This window comes from Hippocampus zosterae, chromosome 7, assembly GCF_025434085.1.
Source record: "Hippocampus zosterae strain Florida chromosome 7, ASM2543408v3, whole genome shotgun sequence".
In the NCBI taxonomy this organism is placed as follows: Eukaryota; Metazoa; Chordata; class Actinopteri; order Syngnathiformes; family Syngnathidae; genus Hippocampus; species Hippocampus zosterae.
This window is the reverse complement of record NC_067457.1, coordinates 23,420,346-23,447,498: the sequence shown is the minus strand read 5'-3', so window position 1 is coordinate 23,447,498 and position 27,153 is coordinate 23,420,346. Positions and strand designations below refer to the sequence as shown.

General features: G+C 43.7%; 1 protein-coding gene across 4 annotated transcripts in view; it reads right to left on the bottom strand.

The window, feature by feature from the left end:
- The window catches only part of gabbr2 (gamma-aminobutyric acid (GABA) B receptor, 2), a 91,234-nt gene extending 68,453 nt beyond the window's left edge, over positions 1–22,781 (bottom strand). For 2 of the 4 annotated variants that reach the window (XR_007963156.1, XM_052070577.1), the window contains exon 1: positions 13,753–14,624. Coding sequence is in view for 2 of the 4 variants with exons in the window: in XM_052070577.1 (XP_051926537.1) it covers positions 13,753–14,064 (312 nt within the window). In the remaining 2 variants the exon portion in view is untranslated. Of the gene's footprint in view, positions 1–13,752; positions 14,625–21,301; positions 21,379–22,552 lie in introns of those variants that run through there. The other 2 variants (XM_052070580.1, XM_052070579.1) reach the window with 2 other exon arrangements.
- Between the last annotated feature and the right edge of the window lie 4,372 nt (positions 22,782–27,153).

The window sequence follows — 27,153 nt, the reverse complement described above, 5'->3', positions numbered from 1 at the left end:
TACTTTACTTTTATCATAATCTCATGATACTGATGTCATTTGGCCATCCCCCCCAAGGCCCCGATTTCTTTCAAATATTTAAGAAAACATTTTTTTTACTTTTGGTGCAAAGTATATTTTTAAAAAAGCACCTTTTGAAAGACTTGGATTCAGATAAAAATGATTATTTTAAAAGTAGGATTAGAACAGTCCTATTTTTGTAAATTAAAATCAAATTTTGTTATTTAAAAAAAAAAGAAATATTTTTCAATTACTATTGGGAAGAAAAATGGCTTTTCAAGGAAAATGTGACGATATTTTGGTCTTTTTCTTTGGTGGTGCTTTTTATGTGATTATTTTCAAGGATTTTTTTAAATAATGTGATTTTTTGGGGGGTGGGTGTTGCGGGGGGGGGGGGGGGGTTAATAAAAATGCATTAAAAACTGGAAATTCCAAGCACAGGGTGCGTGTGTCATACTAACCACTTCGACTAAATCACAGTGGGAGGGGGTTGAATTCTTCCTATTTCTGATTTGGTGTGTCTGAGCCCAATGCTGTTTGGTCACCAGTGGTGGCGTGCGCTCATGTGTCACCCATCCGGCCATTCGCTTTCTGGCAGCACGCCAAATGGGCAGATTAGACGCAGCAGGTTTCATGTTCTCTTCACACAAAATCACAAGAAGATTAAAGCAACTGAAATCTCCTTTTTCACTCCCTCCGCCTCCGTCCGTCCATCACCATGCTACAAGCAGCGCTAAACTAGGGTTGCAATCATGGATTAGGGTGTCAAATTAGAGTTTGAAAGCGAGATTAGGTCTTCAAACAACATTCAGGGATTCAAAACAGGATTAGGGTTTCTAAGAAATCAGCGGGTCAAATTACAGTTTCAGATTTCAGAAGATGACGTTCTGTGTCCAGTTCCGGTTTCATGGCTTTCTTCGGGTGTGAAATGAATGTTTGAGGCCCGGCACTGGGTTTTAAATCGAAGTTTTAGACCTGTGTTAGGGGTTCAGGAAGGGTGAAGGTTTCACGGTAGGGTTTCCAAGAGTTTGAAGCCAACAATACGGTTGCACACAAGGTATTCAGTCCAGTTGAGGGTTTCATTTATGTTACAAAACCGCACAAGATTTTTTTTTAAATTGGGTTTCAAACAAAGGTTAGGCTTTTAAAATAGGGCCAGTGTTGGATGCCAATATTGAGGTTTCAAGGCCAAAGCAAATAAAAAGTATGGCTTTCGCTGTGCAGCTTTTTTTTTAAATCAATACTCGCAGTTATGGATTTTTCTTCCACTTATCAAGCCCCCAAAACAAAACCATGACAGATTTTTTTTTGGGTGATGCCGATTTATGTTGCATGCACTGACCGACATGGATTATTCCTTTTGAAATCAGTCTACTATTTCTTTGGTGTTTGTTCAATTATTTTTCAGGTGAGTATTAACAGGGGAACAAAATTATTATAACAAAATTATTATATAATATAAAGATCGTGGAAGTCGACGCACATGGTTTGCTTTGGCGGGCCACATAAAATAAAGTGCCGGGCCAGATGTGGCCCCGGGGCCTTGAGTTTGACACCTGTGGTTTAAATGCTCGATTTTATGGTCCTATCAGATTAAGGACTGTCCGTGTTTGACATGTCAATCTAATCTGCCCAGGGCCTTCACAATCACTTGCGACGGCAAGTCCCCGCTGGAGGCCGAGATACTAATCAATGGTCCACTTACAAGCAACGACAAGATGAAGGCCATAAAAATGACATCTAAGACAACAGCGTGTTTGTCATTTCTTTTTTTCTTTCCTCAGTTATGGTTGCCTGCAAAGCCTTCGCCATCTGTCAAAGCTTATTCAGCGTGGGCGACCTTTTCCGTGCAGACAGGGCTGACATTTACATTTGCCCTCTATCAAAAGATGGTCGTCACCCCACCGACGCCGTTCCCATAGCGTCAACGCGCTCGGCGACCTCCGAGAGGTACCGCCGCATCTTTTCGACAACGACGCGTGGGCGCGACATTTTCCCCACATTTCACAAGTGAGGCTTCTCTGTTGGCCAATCGACAGACAGCTTGATGAAAACGTCGGGGGTGAGGGAAAAAACAAACAGATGTCATACAATACAATACAATACATGCTGATTTATATAGCGCTTTCACAACAGCGGCAGCTGTAACAAAGCGCTTAACAAAACAGTTAACAAAGTAAAATGATAAACAACATAAACAACAATGATAAATAACATAAAATACGGACAGTCGTGCACTTCTAACCACTTTTTCATCACACGCTTTGTTGTTTGAAGCAGTTTGAGATGAACGGATTTTAGACTCATGCTTGTCGCTAGGCAGAATGGCGTGTAATATTCCAGCTGTTTTGACAATATCTCAAAATTTTATATCAAATCATCAATGAAAACATGATGACTGACATGAAATCGTACTGTTGTTGCTAGGCTAACTTCATACCTGCCCCGTGTGACTCTGTATATTTATCCATCCATCCATTTTCCGATCTGCTTTATCCTCACACGGGTTGCGGGGGTGGGGGTGAGGGTGGGGAGGGGGAATGTGCTGGGCAGCAGGCGGGGAGACACCCGGTTGCCAGCCAGTCGCAGGACACACAGAGACCAACAACCATCTACACTCATAATCACACCTAAGGACAATTTAGAGTGTTCAATCAACCTGCCATGCATGTTTTTGGAATGTGGGAGGAAACCGGAGTACCCGGAGAAAACCCACACAAACCCTGGGAGAACATACCAACTCTACATTGGGAGGCCGGAGCAGGTATCGAACCCATAAACAAACAAATAAAAAGCTTAAGAACATTTCCACAAACTCGCCCGTCCAAAATTGTGTGTTTTTGAATGTGTATGTATTTTTGAATGTGTTTTTTGGTTTTGGTGGGGGTTTTTTTGTGTTGCATGAACGAAAAGGTTTGAGCGTGAGCGCGAGTGGGTGTTCGTCTGTGCATGTCGTGCGATTGGCTGGTAACCAGTTCAGGGTGCACCCCGCCGACTCCTTTCAGCCAGTTTTCTCAACTCCAATTTCGTGAAACGTTCCGAATTTCACTCAACCTAATTTGCCGAGACAACCTGACAACTGCTCACACTGCTCCGTCTGAAATATAAAACATACTGAACGTTCAAACGGAATAAGTCATGCAAATGCTTGACCCGTTCCTGCTGTGTGGTGTTCACAGATCACAGCCTTTCATACACGTACGCACTATGAATCAGAATAATGCATAATGCTTCCCGCCACCTCCCTCTGCAAAACAAATGCGTGCAGCGTACGCCGCTGTTGACTCACCCTCACCCGCACACACATACACTCACACACAGAGGGGATCCTATTGATTTGTGCTCTCCTCTTACTCGTCCGAATCATATTTTCATCTGTGACCTGCGTGAGTGCAATTGAACCTTTTTTTCTCCCCACTTTAATTTCCTCCATTCAACCTCTTTGTCGAGCCCCTCACTCATACCAGTGGGCACTTTGCCGAAACACCTCCAGTCATGCTGCTTTTGCAGTTGCGCTAACAAGTAGTCGCCCAGAAAGGAATTACTTTAAAAAAAAAAAAAAAAAAAAGGACAGAATGATGAAAATAATCTGTCTTCAAACTATGTTTTATATGTATTTATTCATTTTGGGGTGATAATAAAATACTACGAGGATTCTATTAATACAATAATATACAACGCTGCCATATCACACTATTAAAGTTATTTTCCGTCATCTGGTGATGAAAAAGACCCGAACCAAATCGGGATTTATGCGTGGAGTGCTTTGAACACGCAACTTGTTAGCATTCCCTGACGGACGGCCATCTCGACTGCTTGCAATTAGCGCCGTTCAGCCGTCTCATGCATACATGCACGCGGCCTTTTCAATTACCATTAACATGCGCGACGAAGCGCCGCGCAGTCGTGCTCGTGTGCCGGGGAAGGCGAAAAGGTGCACGGCGGGTTGACGGCCATGGAAGAAGTCAACGATGGAATGTGTTGTAGCGTCACCGTTTTTTTTTTTTGTTTTTTTTTATTGCCCGCCCTCGGGAGAAACCTAATGGCGCTAATGGCTTAGCTAATTACTATTATTCTGCCAGAATGCTAATTAGTGTAGCAAGTAGGAGCAGAAATGAACGTTAGTCCTAGTCCTGTTCATGCTACACATTGATTGGACAACATGTTTGGTGAAGCAGGGTTTGGCTCACGAGCCAAATGGATGTTTAAATGGATCCAACCCAGTGGTCACTCACTCATTATACAGGTGACAATGTTGAATTGCCAAGAACATTTCCCAGGGCATATTGCTCCACGTTTGCAAAAAATAACATCTTTGATGAAGCTGCATATGGCTTCACTCATTGTTCCATGTCACTGTGAACAATTGGATGTTTGTGACGCTTTGTATACCGTATTGACCCGAATATAAGACGCCCTCCTCTTTTTTCAATATTCAAGTTTGAAAAAAGACTTTTTGAACACCAAATTAATTTTTATACAGAAAATACTTACAGTCCATCTGAAACAAATGACTATAACAATATATTTGAGAGAAAAAACGTGTTATTTTGCCTCATTCAAATCAAAAGTGCAATCACAATCGTAAATGAATGGTTTCTGGTTTTTGAAATGTAAATTACATCATTAGTTCTCCTCAGCTGCTGATCTTCGACCCACTTTTTTCTAGATTGTCGCTACGTTTCTCAATTTTCTGTTATCTCTTTTATTATTCTCTTTTCCTTCTTACCGCTATTTTACTTCTTTGTGCTACCGCTATTGTTATTTTTATTCTTCGTGGCAGGGGTCCACTTTGGCTTGAGGAGTCAAGTTCAGCATTCGTTTCAGTATCTGGCGCCATCTAGCGTCGTGAATGGGTATAATGTCTAGACCCCGAATATAAGACGACCCCTACTTATTTCAAGATTTATGCACAGCAAGAGAGGTCTGGACTTTCTCATCATGCAAAGATCAAATTGCATCAACCTTTCTCTGTTTCAGATTTTTACAGAAGGGGCAGAACTCCCCGCCTCTCATTAACATATTATCCCTATATAAACGTGAGACTGTACTTTCCTTGGACTTCCAGACATAATCGGAAAATCTCAGGAGCCCGAATCGATTCGTATTGTGATGTGATAAAGTGCAGAAAAGAAAAATAAGACCTTCAAAGGTACTGTTCATCGTCTCTAGCCTGTATTTGGATGGATAACCAACATCCTCACCCTCTGAAATTCAACAAACGCGCGGAGGAAAGAAAGCCACTTTCCCCCCCAACACTAGCCAAGGGGAAGACAAGAGCGTGTTCTAGCCAAGGTGAAGCCCGTTGAACAATTGTTTGTTTGCAGGGGAGGGCGTTGTTTTACGAGCCTGTGCGTTAGTGCGCAATGACGCGTGACAGGAAACGGACTCGGTGGCATCCTCGCGCCGCGACGAGGGGGAATAAAAGACTGCTCGTGCTTTACGGGAACGCTTCATTAGTCATCATGCCATAGGGCTGGCGAGGGCGACCAATCCCATCGATCAGCGCACCTGATAAAGACACAAATTGTTCTTTGTCAGCAGGAATGACTTCATTGCCACGTGGAGCCACAACATGGCTCAGAAAGGCCATTAAAAAGAAAAATAAGATATATTGTATATTTGCTTTTATGTGTTGGTTTTATTTATTTTCCCTTTTTTAAATTTCGATATGTTTACTTTTTATTGACTATATTTTCAAAAAGCCACTCGTCAAGTTTTTGGGGTTTTTTTTTTCAAATGTTGAATTTTTCGTGAATTTTTTGCAGGATATTTTCAATATTTTTTTTCTCATATTTAGTATTTTGTTTATTTGTTTTTCTTGATATCAATATACTTTCCATTTAGCTTTTGGTCCTTGTATTACTGTGTAATCTTTGTGTATTCTTAACTATTTAAGATATCCTTTATTTGTCCCACACTGGGGAAATATACAAAGTTACATTTGAACTATACCAAACACTTATGCTGCAATATTTTTCTTACAACTGCATGTTTTTCACATCTTTCAATTCATTTTCTCATATTTGTCAAGAATGTATCTATTTGTCTCTATTCTTTCAAATATATTTACTACAGTAAGAACTTTTATTTTTAGTTTTTTTACACTTGATCTGTTCATTTCCACACAGCGGAATTTTATATATTTTTGTTGTCGTCGTCGTGCGCGATAATCCACACGCACAAAACCATGCATAAGGACGTCCAAAGATTAGAACTGAACAGATAGAGCACATTTGATCTCTTATCGTCACAGTGCAGCCTTTTGTGATCCAATGTGGCACCCCATGTGTATGTGTATGCGTGTGTGTGTTTTTATCTTATCGCTTTATTAAACTCACAATGACGCTGGCCAACCGTTTTGCGCTAACAATCAGCAGCAGGCCGAGTGGAAGCAGCAGAAACACAAAAAGTGTTGATGCGAATTAGCGGTGTCCCTTCATCGCTCGGGGTGAAGGGGCTGGGGGGGGGGGGGGGGGTGAAGCGATTAGTCGAGTAGTCCACGTTAATATCCCGCATTGACACTTGAAGTTAACAGTCGCTAAACATGTGTTTTGGGCAATCTTGTCTTCCATTTTGGTGCACAGTATATAAATAAAACTGTCTTGACGTTTCAGACACACACACACACACACATATCCACACACACATTAATCTAAAAATATCCAATCTATTTTGGTGAGATAATATTTGTGCAAGGTGTGAGAGCAACTGCTGCCGTGTCATCATTCCATTGCTTAAAGAACGTCAACATGGAGTCAATACCATGACACGGCAGTGAACTTTTTTTTTTTATACTCTTAATTTCATGTCATTCATGGTATGTAGTCAGATTGGATTTTTAATGCATAGTGAAGAGTGTGTGGCTTCAAAAGTAATCGAATGAGTCATTCATCATTTTGTCTGTATAGTGCAGGAAGAATAACGTTGCTGTCATGTAAAAAAATATGAGAATACAGTGATCGCTCGCTAATTAGCGGTTTGCTTTTCGCGTTTTCAGTACCAAAAAAAAAAAACTTAAAATGCTGTAAAAAGGTCCGTGAGAGGCAGCGAAAGTCAGCAAAACAGCGAATCACAGAATTTCGAGGTTTTTATGCCTCGGATGACGACCGAATTTTGGTTCTCGACCAAACTGAGCGGACTTGAATGCGCCACTTGACTCTTCTCACCTTCCTTACACAAGGAAGTGACGCTTCTTCGGGTAGACGAGGAAGTGACGCTTCCTTGTGTAGTATTCCATTGTGAGCAGACGTGTTCAATAAAGATTTTTTATTTTTAAGTACGTGGTTTCAGTTTTCAAACAGCCTTCCGGAACGGATTATGGACAAAAACCGAGGTATGACTTAGTATTTTGACTTTTTTTCATTTTCAGCAAAAAATTGACTTGAATGATAATTTAGTAATAATAACTATTTGTATTCGGAGGTTCTATCAGTAGTTTATAGAATTAAAGCAAAATGCCCTACCCCCCCAACACTTTTCTGCATAAACTCTACTGTAAGAAGGTTATAGCGAAAAAAGCCACTTAACAAGGGTGGGTCAAGTCAGGAGGGCTCATCGGGCCCAAGAGAAGTGTGCCGACATGAAGATGACAAGGAGGACAAAGCAAAAAAGCAACAGAGCGCATTTTTTCTTCTCCTCCGGTGGCAACCCGCCACAAGTTCCAGCTGCGTCCATGACAACAAATATGTGGGTCCTCTGGGAAGCGGCAGTGTCAAGTGCCTGGCGGTTCTCTGGGGGCAACGAGCACATGTGGCCACTCTCACGCGTGTGAGGCTAAATCCATAAAGCTAACGGCGCAGCTTCCAAAATACACCTAAAGTCTGACTCCACAAGAACAATATAAAAACGGAGAATGACATACAGTTTTCGTTTCATCCCCGTTTTGACAAGCAGGAAGGGGCCCGCCTTGTCCAATGGCTAATAACTGCAACACACCCATCCACCTCTAATCTGCCAGCGAGAGACATCCACTTTTTTTATATTCATGTAACAAAAACCACATTTGATTCATCACAAAATTCTGCAGTCACAACGAATGCTGATTTTCCACGGGCATCGCAAAAACAACCTAAAATGAGCAGTTATGACACAAAGTAGCGTACTAATGAAGTAAGAATGACTAATTTCACAATTTTGTTCCGTCTTGAATATTAAACAGAGTTGGCATATACGTTCATTTCCTCAAAGTTTGTGTGTGTTTTTTAGAGCTTTCCCAAGAAAGTCACAGAGCGTCTTGCTTAGAGTTTTATAGAGGTTGTCAAATTAACAGCCTTGAGTCACGTCAGTTTGGGCACGTTTACGTTTGCCCTTTTGTCAGCGGTGACAGCTTTCGTTGTGAAATGGTGTTGAGGCCGTGGGCAGACCTTGGGCGCCTGGGCAAAGATTCATTGTTTGCGTCAAACGCACACGGACGGACCGATGCGTCACGTTACTTTTTGGTCTGACTTTTGTGCATTGGTTCGAGTTGTCAAACTCGGAGGTGGGAAGGCGTGTTCGGGCATGGTGGTGGCAAGAGGGTGGACGGAGGTGGCCGTGCTCAATTTTGCAAAACGCAATCTGGCGCCGCTGCGGAGCCGCCACATGCTCACGTCCTTGGGCAATTCTGCGGGGCGCAACACAAAACATATGTGTACTCTCGTGTGCGCGCGCATGTGTGTGTCTGTGTGTGTGTATGTGCGCTTGGCTTGAAACCAGGCCACCATTACACTATTTACAGCATACAAACAATTCAATGTCATGTCCACCACACACACTCGAAACAAAAAAAAAAATCAAAAAGCCAGTTTAAAATGATTTAAATGCAATCTGTAATTTTTAAGAGATTTTACTTTCAACCACGTGCACCCATTACTTCTCATCAACCATCTCCTACGCACACCCTGAAGAAAACAAATAAAAAAGTAGAAAACCAAAGCTCTGAACACTGAATGTGCAATTTCACCAAATAGCCATCAAAATGATGCACACACTCAAAATTAAAACAATTCCCATTTGGAACCATTGTATGAAACACTGGATGTGTAATTATTATACCGGACCCCCTTTTGCTTCTAACCTCGTGCATCCATTCAACACCAAGATGCAGCCCATTTCTCCCTGAAAAACCTGCAAAAACAAAGCCAATTTCAGAGCAGTGGGTTTTGTTTTAAATCGGTGTGAACGTATAATTATTGTACCATACTCCCATTCCACTTAACCACGAGCACCACTTCAACATCATGGTACATCCCCCTCTACCTCACACACATCCTCAAATGTCAAAACAAAGCCATTTCAAACGCACAGTGTTTAACGCCGTGCAATTATTGTACCAGACAATCGCAACATTTAAACCCTTTGAGGGTGAGGATTTTTTTTTTTTCTCATTTGACGATGGGGGTTTCTGGCTCCTGTTCTGCGTTCCGAAAGTGCTGAGTGCGTCTCGATGCACTGACCCGTCACAGATCGCGGGATCAATGCGCAGCAGCACAGAAGGACCTCCGGGGACCAACGGGGAGAGCGCTGAGAGAGAGAGCCGGAGAAAGGCACTGCTCCGCGAGACCCTGCAATGGGACGGGTTCATCTTCTCCACAGGAAGAGGAAATGGTCAGCCTCTTAATTCCTATTCGATGATAATGTGTTATATGCGTTCTAACACTCTATCAGAAATACTCAACTTTAAGTAGCTGGCTACTTCCTGGTTCAGGAGAATGACGTTAGATGACAAGATCGTGTCATTGTCGATACTGGGGCAGGGGAACGATTCCGCTGCGATAGAAACAGCGGGGGAAGGGGGGGGGTGTCAAATGCTGTTTGTTTTGTTAGCTCGTCAGCAGGCGTCTTCCTAGTTTAGGCGGATGATGTAAAATGACACGACTCTGCCATGTTTTAGCCTGGGGTTGGTGTAACCATTTTAGATTTAGTCTCAGTCTTTTGGGCAAAAACGATTATTCCTTTTAGACACATTTTAGTCATTCCTCTTCATGACAGTTTTAGTCGACAAGTACTCAAAAAGGTATTCAAATTTTCGTTAAAAATAGACAACCAAGGTTTCCACCCAATATCAAAGACTTTCTTATCTTCTAACACATCCTGTAAAGTTCTACAGGTGAATATAAAACAAATGTAGGTATCAGATCTGAAAATAAATATCTATTCATCCATCCAGCCATTTTCTGATCCCCTTAATCCTCACTAGGGTCGTGTGGGGTGCTGCAGCCTATCCCAGCCGTCTTTGGACAGTAGGTGGGGGACACCCTGAACCGGTTGCCAGCCAATCACAGGACACAGAGATGAACAACCATGCGCGCTCACGCTCACACCGAGGGACAAGCTTACAATGAAATGTATCACAAGCCGACTGTCGAGGAACATCAAATGCTGGCAAAATGTATACACTATATGTTAACAGGACTAATTGCAACTTAAACGTGAAAAAATGTTTACCTTCAAAAAAAAAAAAGCATGTCCAAGTATCTATTCTTCGTTTCCGACCACTGCCGCGATGGTTCATCAATGGAAAGCGTCTGTGTGTGCGTGTGTGTGTGTGTGTGTGTGTGTGTGTGTGAGACTATTGACCACACACTTTCACACGGCATTCACTAGCCTATGCGCCATCTTAGCACCAGGAAACTCTTGCCCCGCCCCCCGACATCCAAAGCCTTGATCCACTAAGCCCACCCGGCTACAGTATCAGTCCTCAGATGGAGAAGCAGCACTTCTATAATCCACTACATCTCCTCTACCTGCCCCCCCCCCAAAAAAAAAACATCCCAAAAACAAAACAGAAGCGTGTGCTCCTCTAACTACAGCACACATCATCGCCTTCATCGGAACCCCTCCGGGAGAATCGAGCAGGCCCCGCCGGCTCGACCCGTGGCTCCACCAACAGGGGATAAAAGGATAAAGAACCTCTGCTCGGGGACTGATTACTTACATCTGCCTGGCTAAATCCCAGCGCTCGCTCACACACGTCTGTGAGTGGAAACTACACAAAGCGCTAGGACTGAACGATTTGGGAAAACAATCAAAATGTCATCCCCCGTCCATATTACTACTGCAATTTAATACGTGATTAATTTTTTTCAAGGCCTAGCTCGAATAGATTTTTTTAACCACGACAAGCAATAAAAGGTCGATTTGAAATGAGTTATTTGTTCAGCCCGACAATCGCAAAAAGTCAGCTGGCAAACAAGCGAAAATGTACTTCTTCGCCAATTTGCTTGAGTCAAAAAAAAAAAATTCAATCGGAGCCACAAATTCCAGGAACACTGCGGCACAACAGCCAATCGATGTCAAGAATATATTGCGTCATGCACAACGTACTGGGGTTGTTAAGCGGAACAATGCAAGATGAAATTATAACCGCAGTTCTTTTAGGGACCCGTAACTCCTGCGAGGCTCCACCCCGGATGAGCGGTAAAAAAATGGATGGATAGACAGGTGACAGTTAGCGGACGTTTTGGTTTTATTATCTTTGAGGACTAAAATTGCAAAAAAAAAAAAAAAAAAAAAAACGGTTTCCAAGCGATGGGGCAATTACACAGAAATCACGGTCGGATCTGAGCCAATAGGTAACCCGATCTGCAGTGTTGTATACGCGTCAAACGGTGGCTCCTTTGCACAAGACAGGAAGGCTTCCTCAAAACTGCCCGATTCCAACAGTATGATTTTGGGCATCTGGGGAAATGGGCTTTAACGTACCGCCAAAAAAAAAAAAAAAAAAAAAAAAAAAAGCACATAACGACTCACTTTTAAAATATTAAGATCATAATAATACAACAGCCCGGAAAGAAAAGACCGCAAAAGATAAAAAAGCAGTGCGGCCAATGACATGATGTGCATAGCACCAAAGACGACAGATGGATGGATAAACGAGTCCAACTCGCGCCTTCCTTCTGCGTTGGCATGGCAACTGATGCGGCACCGCACACACTTCCTCACGGCATTCACAGCAAGCGGCTCATTTCACACCGAGTGCTCGTTTAGTCATTCCCGAGCTTGCCTTAATTCGCGGACGGCAAACACTGGGAAAGGATCCTAAGACGTGCCGCATTCAAGGTCCCGTATTCCGTCATTGGAATGCATCACACTGAGGATTTTTTTTTTGGGGTGGGGGGTCAGGGGGGGGGACTTGGAAAGGAACCGACCCTCTTGGTATCTGATACATGGCGCATCGGTGCATTACGTTGTCAGCATGCTCTTGCATAAATCACACTGTGACGTAATTTAATGTCACACTGTGACGTAATTTAATGTCTTCTAGTTCGGATGAAGATGTCAAAATGTGACTGTCAGCATGATATACGTCGTTCTGCGTAGGTGTCTGTCACCTGAAATACGTGCCCAGGTGCACCGTGTTGACAGTCACTTCACGCCGAGCAGTGTTCTGAACTTGTGTCGTCTCAAAGGGATTGGCTGGGAGAGGCGTTTAAGACAAGGCGCATAGCTCCATTTTCAGGAACTTGACCGTCCCCATGGGTGGGGCAGCTAAAAGCTAGCTGTATCCGAGCACTCCCTCCGTAAACACTTATGTGAATCACATCAAAGTGTTCTTTAAAAAAAAAAAAAGTAATCTCAAGAAAATCCACACCAAATGTGAATTTCACCAATGATGCAATATGATTGCATATAAAGTAAAGACAAATGCGCCAAGAGGTGCAAATTTGTGCCGGGCTAGGCGAAAGATGTTTGACGCAATGCGAGTCAGGCAAACAAGCGAAAATGTGCTTCTTTGCCGATTTGCTTGAGTCCCAAAAAAAAAATTTCAATCGGGAGCCACAAATTCCCGGAATACTGCGTCACAACAGCCAATCGGTGTCAAGAATATATTGCGTCATGCACAACATACTGGAGTTGTTAAGCGGAACAATGCAAGATGAAATTATAACCGCAGTTCTTTTATGGGGACCCGTAACTTTCTGATAACTCCTGCGACAGGGACCAGGACCAAACGAAAAAGAGCAAAGCCTGAAGAATGGTGGGCGATGAAGTCTGTATACCTAGTAAGGTTTTTCATGCTACTTGTTGCTATGGTTGTTGATACCCTTGGTATCGACCTGGGGAAGCCCCTCTTCTTCTCCGGTTCATGTTGCGCGAATGATGCGAATTCACGTTCGGTGCGGACACCGCTGCCGCCATCAACCTCGAGTCCAGTGTGACTGCCGTATGAGACGAGGTGCAACTGTGCAATACATCAGAACCCACTAGCCAACAGGCACTGGCAAAAAAAACAAACCGAGACCTCTTGAACCTGTCATCCGAATGGAAGATGCCGACAGAACAGGTGCAACCAAGTACTTAATGGGCAGAGCACTCTAGGTTGTCTTAAAACGCTCGTGTCACCAGTGCACATCGGCAGACGCATCTAAGAGTAGGTGCACCTGACCACTTTGTCGTCATCTTGAACCTGTCATCTGAATGACAGATGCCGACAGAACAGGTGCAAGCAAGCCCTCCATCGGCAAAGCACTCTGAGGGGCTCTTAACCGTGTCATCTCAACAGGAAACGAAACTCGGCGCATCCGAGCGGTACGTCAGAAGGCACTTGCGCAAATCACACTGAAGCATCTTTTGATTTGACCCGCTTAGCCCAATGGAATACACCGGGAGAAACGGGTGCAACCGGGCGCTTCATCGGCAAACGGGATTCTTTTCCGCCAAATATAAACAGCTGTGAGGCCATCGCGTACGGTTGAATGAAAATGTCAACGGAACATGAGCATTGCCATCTCTCTGGATTTTGTGTTTATTAAACATGCTCACCCTCACCTCTGTATCATAGATTTCAGTGATGAGGGAGAAGTTGTACTCCCGGGACTCCCGCATGTGCTGGATGGCGAGCTGCATGGCGGGCTCGATGCCCTGGCTGATGCTGCTCATCAGCGCCGACTCGTTCATGGGCATGAGCACCATGATGGGCAAATTCTCACCGTTGCGGGCGAACCAGCTGTTGTCCTGGCCGCGTTTGGTGCGGTCGTTGCACACCTTGGCCAACGCAGTGCCTGCCAGCAGGCAGCATGCCGCCGCCGCCAGGAGGAGGAGCGCCGTGCGGCCGCCGCGCTCCCTCCGGGCGGAGGCCATACTCAGGTGAGGGGCGGGTTAGGGGGTAATCCCCAAAGTCACAGGGTGGGCATCGCCACTTCCGATCCTGGCGCTGCTACTCCGGGATGCTTCAGTCGCCCCCCGCCTCCCCCCTCCCGCCCCCAGTGACGAGGAGAGGGCACCAAAAAAAAAAAAAAAAAACGCAGCAGCCCCCGCAGTGGGGAGAGAAGAAAAAGCACTGCAGAATAATTCCCAAGAAAAAGGCGCAGGGAGTGCGGAGGAATTAGTGACAGCACATACACTCCCCTCGCTAAAAAAGAAGCACAACAAGGAAGGGGGGGGGGGGAGAGGTGGATGACTCTCAGCTTCCAAGTAAATTCCCAGCCAAGCGTGCACAATCCTTGCGGTCCAAAAGGAGGAAAAAAATTAAAAAGCCACAAATGGACGGGAAGAGGAGGAAGGAAGGAAGGAAGGGGTGGATTATTGAGGGAGTCAGCCTTCAAGAAGGATGCTCATGTTCGCATGGTGCATCAGAAAAGCACCGCTTGATGCTGCCGCTTCTGCTGCTACTGGTGCGCGCGAGAGGGATGTGGAGGAGGAGAGAGGGAGGATGCGGAGGAGGGGAGAGAGAGAGAGAGAGAGAGAGAGAGAGAGCGTGAGCGAAAAGGGGAGCGAGAGGATGCACATGAATGCAGGCTTTTTTTTTTCCTGCAGGGCAGACTCATGACAGCCGAAAGGGATTTAAATAGGCTTTTATGCCCCGCTCGTAGCACGGCGCACGCGTGCGTCCCTCGGCCAAATACAGCAAGGCAGTAAAAACGTAACGGGGACTTTACACCTGTAAATCATCAATATCGTCAGAAAACAAAACGAATCGCACGCAGGGCTGGTCCTAATATTTTGAGCTCATCTAGATTTGTGACCACTTTAAATAATGTTGCAGAAAAACACTGACAAAAACCACAACAACAACAAGAAGAAATAAATAGGTCTATCGTACCCAAGAGGAGATTGAGGGCAGTGTGACAACAGGATGCAGCAGGCCAAGGGGGAGATCGTGAGATGTACATGTTTACTTTTACCATTTTTATTTGCCATGGAGGGAGACCAATTGTATCCCAGAGGAGATTAGGGGCAAAGTGGGGACACAGTAGAGACTAATACTGCAGTATCTACAATAAGATAAGGTTATTACATGGATGGTTATGTTTGTCTTTTATTGACATGTTGGTCCCAATGAGGTGACAAATTTAACCAAAGAGAGACTTGAGTCCAGTGCAGTCAAGTTGAGATTGTGGACTCTAATTCTGCAGTGCCTAGGTCAAGATAAGGTTGTCGCATGCATATTTATGTTTGGCATTTTTTGGACATGTTGGCCAGGGTAATGAGACCAGTTGTATCCAAGACGGGACTCAGACCAAAGTACAGCCCAATGGAGATTGTGGAGTCTAATGCTGGAGTTCAAAAGTTGAGCCAACATTATAGTATGGCTATTTGTGTCAGTCGTTTGTTGATATGTTAGCCACAGTAAGGAGACCAGTTGTATCCAGGATGAGACTAAGGGCAGCCAAGCACTGGTGGAGTCTTTATTCTGCATTGTCCTGACCTAAAATCAGCATGTGTAGGTTACTTTGGCATTTATATGTGTGCTCATTTTGTCAAATTGTAGCCAAGAGGAGACTGTGGGCAAAGTGCTGCAAAATCCCTGTATACTTGAGTTTGGCCATGAATGTGGAGAGCGTCCATTAGCCGCACTTCCTGCAGGTCGGAGGCTGGCCGAGTGCTTTTTCTATTCACGCGTCAAAGCGAGGGGATTAAGTTCCCTCGCAGCCCCCGCCCGCCTCTACGCTGATAAAAACTACAATACGATTGCGCTTTAATTCAGGGGATTGTTAAACAGGCGTGGGAAGAGGAGAGCCAGTGGAGGGAGGGGGCAGCGGGGGTCATGTAACGGAATCTTTTTCACCCATCTGCTTCAATAGCAAGGTAGGTTTTTAAGGCTCCGTGAGCGCAATCAAAATTTGACTGCAACCTGCTAATTGTCACCTTCACCAGTTTATATATTAAATGCCCAGTACAGTACAGTCAAAATTATTGGCATTTGATCAGCAAAGGTGCAGCAGATCCATAATCCATTAACTGAGACTCCATCAAAAAAGGCGGTGGGGGGGGAGACAAAATAACACATTATACGACTACTGTACCGTTTTCTTCCTTTCAATTGTTATTTCCTTTCTTTTTATAGTTGTCCCTTTTAACTTCTGTATTGTCTATAAATGGACTGACAACTGTCCTAGCTGGTTAAACTCAAGCTGTGGTGGCTGGCGATCAAATTAACTGAATATCGGCGAAGTGGGTGCCACAGAGGTCTGTTTTGGAACCACTGTTGTTTCCTGCAGATGACACAGTCATCTACTCTATCTCAGTTTATCAGGATCGGAAAAAATATAACCCGATTTCTATATAACCCGAGAGTGAAACAACTACTGTGGATGAGTCCTTTGAAAAGGGTTGCATGTTTACACTCAATTCTGCACCTGTTATTTCCGATACATCCCAGTCATTTTTTTCAATGCTTGCGAACATTAGCCTCAATTGTGGCACTCGTGCATATCAACATTAGCGCTTGTTTTAATATCTCCCGATGACAACTCATTTCACTGCTCACTAATATTAGCCAAGCACGATTGCCACCGGTGACCATTTGTCTTGATATCTCCCAATTGCCGTTGTTGATGCGCTAACATCAGCCCAACACATTCTCCTACGTCATGGCTCGCGAGCACGGTAACGTGAGCATCGGTCTTGACATCTTTCGGTTAACAGGGCTCAACGGCCTCCCTCGTTCCATCTGTCGCTCATCCATTAATCAGATCCAAGTCATTAAACACCACGGCGGAGCCTTAACGTTTTATTACCGTAGCACTTAGGCTAAAACAGGCAGACAAGCAAGTCTCTTTAATACGCTCAGAAGAGGACTTGTATGGCACCAAATACTTGGACAGTTGAGGCTAAAGCAATGAAGACCGTCACCTACAAAATGTCAGAGGGAACAATAACTTCCATGGAAGCAAACGCCCGTCTAGCATTTTGGCATCATGAATCATTCATACGAGGCTTCAAATCATTCCGGGCGTCTTTATCGAGCTGCCGGGCCAACGTACTCACATTAATTGCGGCGTATTCCATCAAGGACGTGGAATAACCGTGGAGATGTTCGCACACCAGTGATCAGGACTAGAAAGTTTTACACTGGAACAATTGATTCATCAGGTAAATTGAGCCTTTCGGACATGCGCAGTCAACGTTTTGAAAAAGGTCAAATTAAGTTCATTAGCACATTTTAGCTAGACTATGTAATTGAAACCCAAAAGCCTCAAGAACATTTTCTTAATCGTGCAAATGATCTCATTGACTGGAGATGAGCGGTTCGGTGCATCCCTCGATGAAAGAAGCAAGTCTGTGTCACGTGTCACTGGGCTGGTTTTAAGAGTCAGCTGCTCATAACGGGACGGCTTGAAAACTGGCGTTGCAGGCAGCAGTATTTCACATTAACACCCGGACGATTCGGTCACTGATGAAATATGTGAGCGCCTCGTCTACGCCTTGTTTCATAGAATGAGGGGGGGCGAAAGCTGATGAAACGTTCATCAAGCACGCCGTCACCTTCTCGGTGGATTCACTGAGCGAGGCAGTTTTCTGCGTTTTGGCTTTGGGTTCGGGGATTCGTATTATGGATTTGATGGGTATTACAGGCAATCCTTGTCCGATACAACTGGAATTGCAATGTATGATTGATGACAAGTGTGATTGATGCAATTTAAGATTGCATTCAATAGAATACATTCTGAACCGATTGATTCCAAATTCGATGCAATTTGATTCACTCATGTTAACTATCCGAGACGAGTCCTAACTCTGGGCACTCGGGAGAAGGATGTCAAGGAGGGATGGATGCGTTTCCTATTCAAAGCGTCAGCAAACATTCGTTCTGTATCATTAAACGGCGCTATTGTGCCCGGGTGGCGCTGCGAGAAAGTCATGCTAAAGGACGCTCTCGAGAAGATAATCTTGAAAGGGGGCTGCAAGGAGGGTGGATGCGGGAGGCCGATGCTACGCCACGCTGCTACGCTACCATGCTACGTTTGTCCTGGTCAGAGGAGGTTATCAGCGCTCCCTCTTATCCTACGATGCAAATTCAATCAAGAGCGCGTCCAATCAAACAGACCGCCGGCTTCAAAGGAGACGTGCGGCGCGGTGGGAGGACGCCATTTTGATTAGCCGGAGAAGAAGAAAGAAGCGGGGGTCTTATATAATAGCTCTTACAGTGAACACTTTCGACGTGCCTGTGGGTCAAATGCACGGCGACTGAAACGAGACGCATTCTTGCTATACTCTTGCCACCGTCGCGCGCAACTGCACTGCACGCACTTCTCAGGATTGAAAGGGAAAGAGGCGGGGAAAGGAAGGGAAGAAGCTGGAAGAAAGAAATAAGGTCATCATGAAGGAATGGAGGGAAAAAATGGAAAAAAGATTCATTGAAGTAGGGGGGGGGCAATGAAGAAAAAGAGTGGAAAATAAACAAGCGGAAAATGATGCGGGGGGGAAGGAATGTAGGACTAAAAGGAAGCAAGGAAGGAATGAACATAGAATGAATTAAGGAGAAAAAAAAGGAGAGGCGAAGGGAGAAACGAGAAATGCGAACATGCAAGAATAGGTGAGCAAGGAAGCAAGGTGAAAGCCAAGTAGCTAATGATGGAAGAAAAAAATGTGAAGGACATAAAGTAAAGGTAGGAGAAAAGAAGTTGTGGAAAGCAAAAGAAGAGAGAATGAAGGAGAGGTAAGAAAGGAGGAAGTACAAGAGGGAAGAAATCAAAGGAAGCAAGGAAGGGTGACAGAGAATAGGAAGCAAAAAAAAGGGGAAGGAAGGAAGGGGAAAAAAAGCATCCAAATGGAAGGCCCAGGTGTTGCCGTCGCAAGGCGCGACACTTTGATGCCATTTGCTCCCCGAGCTTGGGTCCGAGCCGCGCTGCCGTCGACCGAGTCACCTCGTCCTTCCAACAAGTGTGGGAAGTGACATGATGTCAATGCGTCAGACTGGCGACGGGATCATTTGAGCCTCCTCGCAGCTTGAGGCGCGCCGAGTGGCTGGCCCGCATGCGCGCCATTGCCCATTTGTCTGTTAACGAAGACCAACGATTAGCTGGCAACCAGTTCGGGGTGTCCCCCACCTACTACCCGATGACGGCTGTGATAGGCACCAGCACGGCCACGACCCTCGTGAGGATAAGCGGATTAGAAAATGGATGGAAAGACTGTCAATTCCACTTAACGCTATAGAACCAATACAAAAACACTCACTCATTCACACACACACAAAAAAATTTTTCATCGCAAAAGCAAATAAAAAAACATTCTGCCTCCTCCCTCACTCTGCAGAAGCCGTTTTGTCCCCTCATGATTCCAACTATGGATTCTTTTTTTCGAAAATAATGAACGAAAATAGTTGAGTTCGATAAATTTGACTCGTTGTTTAGTTTCAAACTGTTTCGATGTAATTGCCTTGGTGCAGAAGGAAGTGGTCAGCCATGAAGGTAATTGCGTATGGATTCATATCCGATAATTATTCTGCTTCTAAAATTGTTTGATTTATTCCACTTTAACAATCTAGTGCTTGGTAACTCGACGGTTTTTTTTTTTCTCTTGAAAAGTGAAAAGTGATTTTTTGTGATGCGAGTGTTCTGCACAGTTGATTCATCTTAATGGGGGCACAGTAAATTACTGAGTTTTGCAGCATTATTTTTTAGTTTTAAGCTGCCTTTTCTATCTTTAAATCCATACTGGCAAATCCAATGCTCTTAACATCTCTCACGCTTATATTTTATGCAGAGCCTTGCAGGTTTTTTTAGGCCGTTGTCGTGCCAGTTTTGAATAATTTAGCGTTAGCTGCTAAGCATGAAGGCGGCAGGGATGAACTTGGTACACCGCGGCATACAGTACACGTGGCGGACATAAACGTGCGAATAACTAAAAACACCGTCGGTAGCACGTGAAACCACTTGGCAGTCAATGAAATAACAAATTATGTCCTTCAATTTGGTTTAACGCAAATATTTGAAATACTTTCAGCCTGGGTGATGACATGAGCCAGTGCAGGGCATATTTTTTTTTTTTTTGGGCGGGGGTTGTTTTGTTTTTTTAAGACAATAGACCGTCTGGTGTCGCTCTGGGGCATTATTCACTGTACAGAACGCGACCATCCAAAAATATTTTTGGAGTCAAAGGCCCCTAACAAATGAAAGCCATGAAAGATAGATGAGGATGCAAGGCTCTTCATTCATATTTGATGGCCGGTCTTTGGATGCATTACCCAAAGCATCACAAGAAGCCTCACTTAATGGACCCCGCAAACAGGTGGCACTCGCATGCAAAAGCGCCACGACTGCTGTAAAGCCAGAAGCCCCCCAACCCCAACCCTTTAAAAAATAAAATAAGATTAGGCGTACAAATCTAGTACAATGCTGGCAAAGATGACGAGACAAAATGGCTTATCTTCTTGGGAACCTGGAGCCATGTCAAAAAGTCACATTAAAGGACACAAAATGTACAAAATCTCAGCAGGGCAGGCTGCTGACAAAAAAAAAAAATCAGCTGATGCATTTTATTTCAATTAAAAAAAGACATGAACCAGCATTTGGAAGAGTCTTGGTCAGGATATGTGCCTAATCTTAGGCCCCTCTGAGTGGGCAACAATCTGAGAAGGGCTGTGGAATTTTGCTCTGGAGATTCCAAAACTGGATTTGTGAGTATATTTAGTGAAACCGGAATTACAAATGATGTGGATGCGTGTGCCTGGAGGTGGGTCAACATGAACCTGCATGACCTGCCAGATGAACTTACGGGTGGCAAAGACACGAGAAAAAAAACACACACATTTTGGAACACCATAACCCCATTGTCATGAAAAATAATGAGCCTGGCAGAAGGCTGGCAGAAGGCTGTGAGTGTGTGAGTGGGGTATCCATTCCCCCCCCCCCCCCCCTTCCCCCGCAGCCATTAGATCAGTCGTTGTGGCCACATCGATCGCACACACGCACAGACACACAGTCTCTTCATGAAGAGTCTCAGGGGCCGTGCAGTCCACCTGCCACTCACTCACTCGGCCTCCACTTCATGGATTTAGTTTTTTACCTTACATCTTGTGCGCACGTGTGTGCTGGTGGTTTCAAAGAAAGAAAGAAAGAAAGAAAGAAACAAAGAAAAAGAAAAATGGTACCTGCTTCAATCTGCGTGTCACCCTGGTTTCCACAGCGACGTGGCGAACAATGGGAGCGGTGCATGCTTAATCTCCAGCTATGCAAGGAAAAAGAAAGAGAAGCCTTTAAGGAGCAATGACAAATGTACTGTATGAACTGTATTGTTTAAAATAACATGTTAATGTCATTAATTTAAAAAGCGCATTTTCTTTTTCTTTTTTCAATTGTTTTCTGTTGTCTGCTGTAAATGTGTTCACATCAGTTTGTGTTTTTAATTTACTGTTTTCAGTCTTTGGTGTTGTATTTTGTTATTTTATGAAAAGGTTACTTTGTTACAGCTGCGTCTGTTGTGCAATATATTGTATTGTAACTGGCTTCCACATTCACTGGCTCCTGATTCCAACTGTGGATGTGAGGGCAATGTCAGGCCAGTAAAATTTTGTTTCCTGATCATAAACTTAGCTTAACTCTTAAACGTTCCATAATTCTAAACCCCAGCCTCATTTTTTAATTAAATTTGACGTCATTTCATTCATTAATAACCTCCAACTTATCCTTACCCTAACCTTTTTTTGTGGGCCCAAATAATTTTCCCTTTACTGTAATTAATACTTTTGTGTCACACGCTACAACGAAAATTGTTCAACTACTGTTCAGTTCTCCAACAAATTCTTGAAACAAAAGGGCTTCTTCACTGGGTGCAATAAATGGTAAACAGTGTAAAATAAAATAAAAGCCAGAGCGCATTTTTCTGAGAGGGGCGCAAACAGACCTGTGTGACACCATGACAAGAAAATGGCTTCACGGGTAATGACAGAACAGAACGCGGCCCATTGTCACATACCTAGACGAATACCATTCCGAAAGCAAAAAAACAGTTTTCTTTAGCTTCCAATACACCTGTAAGCTTTTGTTAAATTGTTAATTATTATCATTTTATATTTAGGCATTATATTCTTTTATGTTAGTTACCTAAATTATGTTCTGTTTAATACTTTATGAAATGTTCTTATGTTGCTTACGTGTGATTGGCGAAGAAAAGCAGGAAGGTGTGTCGTTACCGGAAGGAGGGTTGTTCGTTCGAGTTACGAGGCAGACGTTGAAAAAAATCAAATAAAAATAGCGGTGTTCATACGAAGTCCATCTCCCCTTTTTGCCCATTCCGAACGTAAAGCAATCCATCCGAAACCTACGAACCCCTCAACAACTCAGTCTCTACTATAGGATTATCAATATAAAATCTTTAAATAAATAAACAACTTCGTACTCACCACTGATGCTAATGCTAACCCGGAGGTTCCTGGCTCTCGGTGTGCTTACTGTTCCTCTCATACTATTCTGCCCCACCGCTCCCAACAAAAAAAAATACACGGATAGAAACAACCCACTCAGGAACAGTATTAGTTGACCTAGCCTTATAAAGTCCAATATTTCTTGAAAAGTGAGCCTTGAAAGAGAATTTTTCATCAGACTCGGACATTGTCTTCCGTGTTAATCAAGCTTCGATCCTACGGTGTGTTGAACCAATCAGAAGCGACATGTTGTCGAACCGACGAGTGGTCGGAGAAACTCACTTGTCGTCTGATGTTTTTGTTTTAAAATGTCTTCGTTTTTTTTTTAAACTACATTTATTTGTTTGTTATATTTTTTGTTAAATATGTTGGACAAAAAGTACATGAGGCGACATGTTTTTTCATTTAAAAAAATATCACAATTCAAAACACTTTTGTTGTAACTTTTGATATAATTTTTTAACGATATAAATTTTATTATAAATTGTATAGATGTTACTCATTTTTTACAATGATTATATACTTTTTTCTTTTTACAAAAATTACACAAGACAATACATACAATGCATACATATACAAAACATAATTTCTAATAATATTAATAATAATACCTCATGTATTATGGTTGGCAAAAAATAAAGCAAGTCAATGGATTTTTTTTTAACAATAATATGTTGTGTGCCGGGTGGCTCGGTGAGCCAGTGGTTAGCGCATCGACCTCACAGTGCAGAGGTCATGGGTTCGATCCCAGCTCCAGCCTTCCTGTGTGGAGTTAGTATGTTCTTCCTGTGCCTGCATGGGTTTTCTCTGGGTTCTCCATTTTACTCCCACATGCCAATAACATGCATGGCAGGTTGATTGGGCACTCCAAATTGTGTGATTGTGAGCACAAACCGTTGTTTGTCTATGTGTACCCTGCGATTGGCTGGCAACCAGTTCTCGGTGTCCCCCGTCTCCTGCCCGAAGACAGCTGGCTGAGGCTCCAGCATGCCCTGCGACCCTTGTGAGGATAAAGTGGATAAGAAAATGAATGGATGGATTGAAGTTCTGTGCACCCCCACTAGTCTAAACACTATATTCTGATTCGTAATGCTTTTGCGGAATATGAATTAAGCAACAAAATCCACCCGTTTTATCCATCTCAGGGCCCAGGCCATTTTGCCACTTGCTGTCATCACAGTTGCTCAAGGCTCAGGAAATGACCAATCATGGCTGAGGTTGTGAATGTCACACGACCAAATTCAGTAAACTGGTGAGCCATGATTGGTCGTACATTGGGAAATATGTCATTTTCAGTCGACAGCAACTGTGAAAATGGCCGCCCCCTGAAATGGATAAAAACGTGTGGATTTTGCTGCTCAATTCAAACATAATATCCATCAGTATACTGTACCATGTTTACACTATCATGGCCAGATCGTAATGTTAAGATCTTTATCATTATGCAGATTCTTAAAATGTCCTTCTATTTTCTTGAAAAATAGTGACACACGTTTAGTAAATATTTGCCCAGGAAGCAGCATAAATCACAAATTGGGGGACAATTGATTTGTTTACAATAGGAGGTCCCACATGCGGGCAGGACAGGATCACACCGCTGAGATCCACCTTCGGGGTGTCGAGGTGGCGTGTGTAACTAGCGCCATCAATTTGCACATCATCTGGTCTCCCGCTTCCCTGCCCCCCCCCCCACCCCCCAAGTCATTTCCTGAACACCTCCACGCTGAGTCCGCTCTATGGCAAAAGGTCAGGCTCTGTGGCACACCCTCACACCCACCCACCCCCACAAAAAGAAAGAATAAGTATGATAAACATACTTGAGCAAAGCATTGGCCGGAATGATTAGTGAGCGCGTGTGTTACGTCACATTTCCATCGCCAGGCGATTTGTTTTATTTTGCCAGTCCGACCGAGCGCATTATCATCGTATCAGCAAAGATTTATGCAGGACTTAGATTTTCCTAACCCCCACACATGGCGCCGACTAAAAAAAAAATGGATTACTCGAGCGTGGTCATTAATTTTCTGTCTGGAGAGCCTTTAAAAAAATGGTTACATATTCAGGAATCCGCCAGGTTTTACAGTAATTGGTCTTCGTGGAGTGTGTGGAGGACCACGAGGAGGAAGGGAGGAGAGAGGCCTCGGCGGAGTGATGAGCCGTTTAATTCGCACACTCAGACAAGCATTTGACCTGCACCGCAACACCAAGACGTGTTTTTTTTGGAGGGGGGGGGGATTCTCTCGAGAGAGGATGGAATTCAATTTGGCAAATGCAGGAGTGAAAGTATTTAGCATGGTGAATTCAGAACGTTTCAAGGTGAGAGATCTGGGAATCACACCTTCACCTGGGAGAAGATGTGAAGAAGACAGCCAGGAATTATCTGGGGGAACGTCACGCATGGCAAGATTTTCAAAAGAAGACGAAATGGCATCAGAGAAGAACCATAAAAGCACAAATAGTCAGTAGAGTATCATCAAAACATCATGGGGATACTGAAATGATTTAAGATTGCAGTGAAACTGGCGAGACATTGGGAGACAACGCCGTAAACAGAACGGAACAGGAAAACATAACCAGAAAAAATCATTTAGGAAACACTGTGAAAGCACTGATAGCAACATAAAAAAAGTAAGGAATGACCAATATGTTTTTTTTTTAACATTAATAATGCACACTGGCATAGTTATAGTCTTTGTCAGTATACAGAACTGGCATTTTAAGAGGCATATGAGAGCATGAAGACGTAATTCACACGGAATTACATTCTGTCGGCCACGCAGGTCCTTGACTGGTTTCAAATTAAGATACAATACAATACAATACATGCTGATTTATATAGCGCTTTCACAACAGCGGCAGCTGTAACAAAGCGCTTCACAAAACTGTTAACATAAAGATGTCATATTCATGTGATTATGTCACAATCGTTTTTATTTAGCCAAAGTTGAGGGAGGCAAGGAGGCACTGTCAGTTTCTGGCCGAACAGTTCAGTGGTATTTCCAGTGTGGGTGACAAAGTACCTGTACCCATTAAATTAACAAAAAAATGCCACCGAGAAATCACGGGTGATCGCAAGGGGGAATTTGCGCCCCCTTGTGGAGTTAGCCGCTGTAGAAAAGATGCAGGGTGCGGGTGAGTGTTCTTGCGGAATGGTGAGAAAAAGCAGAGGATGCTAGTATGAAGACAGCTTCATATCTTTAATAAGTAGCATGTTGTTGTATGAAATCGTTGCTAACCTCTCGTTAGCATGATGCTTTATGACCGCTTTGTAACGTCCATTTTACCAGCCTCTTGGTTGGATGCCAATAAGAAAATGTCATTTCTGAGATTTGTATGGGAGGGTGGGGGGCATCACCGAGTTGTTTTTGGGTTTTTTTTTTTTTTTTTTGCGAGGGAGGTTGCACATCCGGTAAATAAATCACTATCTTATTTTGATATCTTCGGGCACGGTCTCCCAGGATCACCGCATTCCCACGCGATGGTGCCATTCTGGTAAACGTCCATAGTAGCTTGTAGGCCAACGTTGATCTGAAGAAGCACCACGTTGTTGGTGGGAATCTGGGATTGGCATATTTGGAAGCGCGCATTCTCCCAGCTCCCTCGTGGAAGTGAAAGTGTGTCATCTAATGTATGCAGCCGCAGCTCCTGAACTGCTCTGGGTATTGGGGATTACATAAAGTGAAGCGACATGCAGTGGAGAAATGGCCCAGTCGCTGTGTGTCGGTCTATGTGTGTGTGTGTGAGTGTCGCCCTGACAACTGAAGCCTGAGCATTTCCAAAGACTCAACCCATGGGGGAGCCTTGTTTTGCATTATCATTAAAGACACATATGTGCTATGGGAGACGGGCGCGGTGTGTTCTGCCACCCCGCATCACAAGTGAGGCCTTTCTGACAGAATCCCGACATGTTTTTTCAATGCGCTTCACATGGATGTGCCTAAAAGATTAAAAGAAAAGGGGCTGCCAAGGAGAGGGAATGAATGGCTGGTTACTCATTGGGAGCAGCCGAACGGCGCCATCTTGGGCGGAATTGAAGGAAGGAGGTGACGATATAGGCTACATTTTGAAACAATGACACTTTTTTTAATTGCGATCTCCCATTTGAACTTGCTGTACTACAAGCCATACATACAGGTTGAGATACTGCATACACCAGATATCAGGTACCAAAACACATTCAATTGATTTTTCTTCTCACAGTTAACACTGAAGGCCACCATTGTTCTTGACATGATATAGTCCAGCAATTATTTATCATTTTTAATTTTTTTTAACAACCAAAATGGTAGCATCTAGTACATATAGTAGTCGTATAATACATAAAAAAAATAAATGTATAATGTCACTTTATTCTTCTTGCAGGAAGTTGCCTACCTGGCATTTCATCTTGTTCAGCAATTACACTGGAAATCGAACATTATTTCAGTGCTTCATGGGTCAAACATTTCTGCTGCCATGATTAATCTGACCGCCTCTGCAGACTTAACATTCACAATCAATTGCATCAAAAATAGCAAAGTGCAACATATGCGATTTCCTCCAAGACTTGAGATGATGAATGCCGATGAGAAAGTCATCGA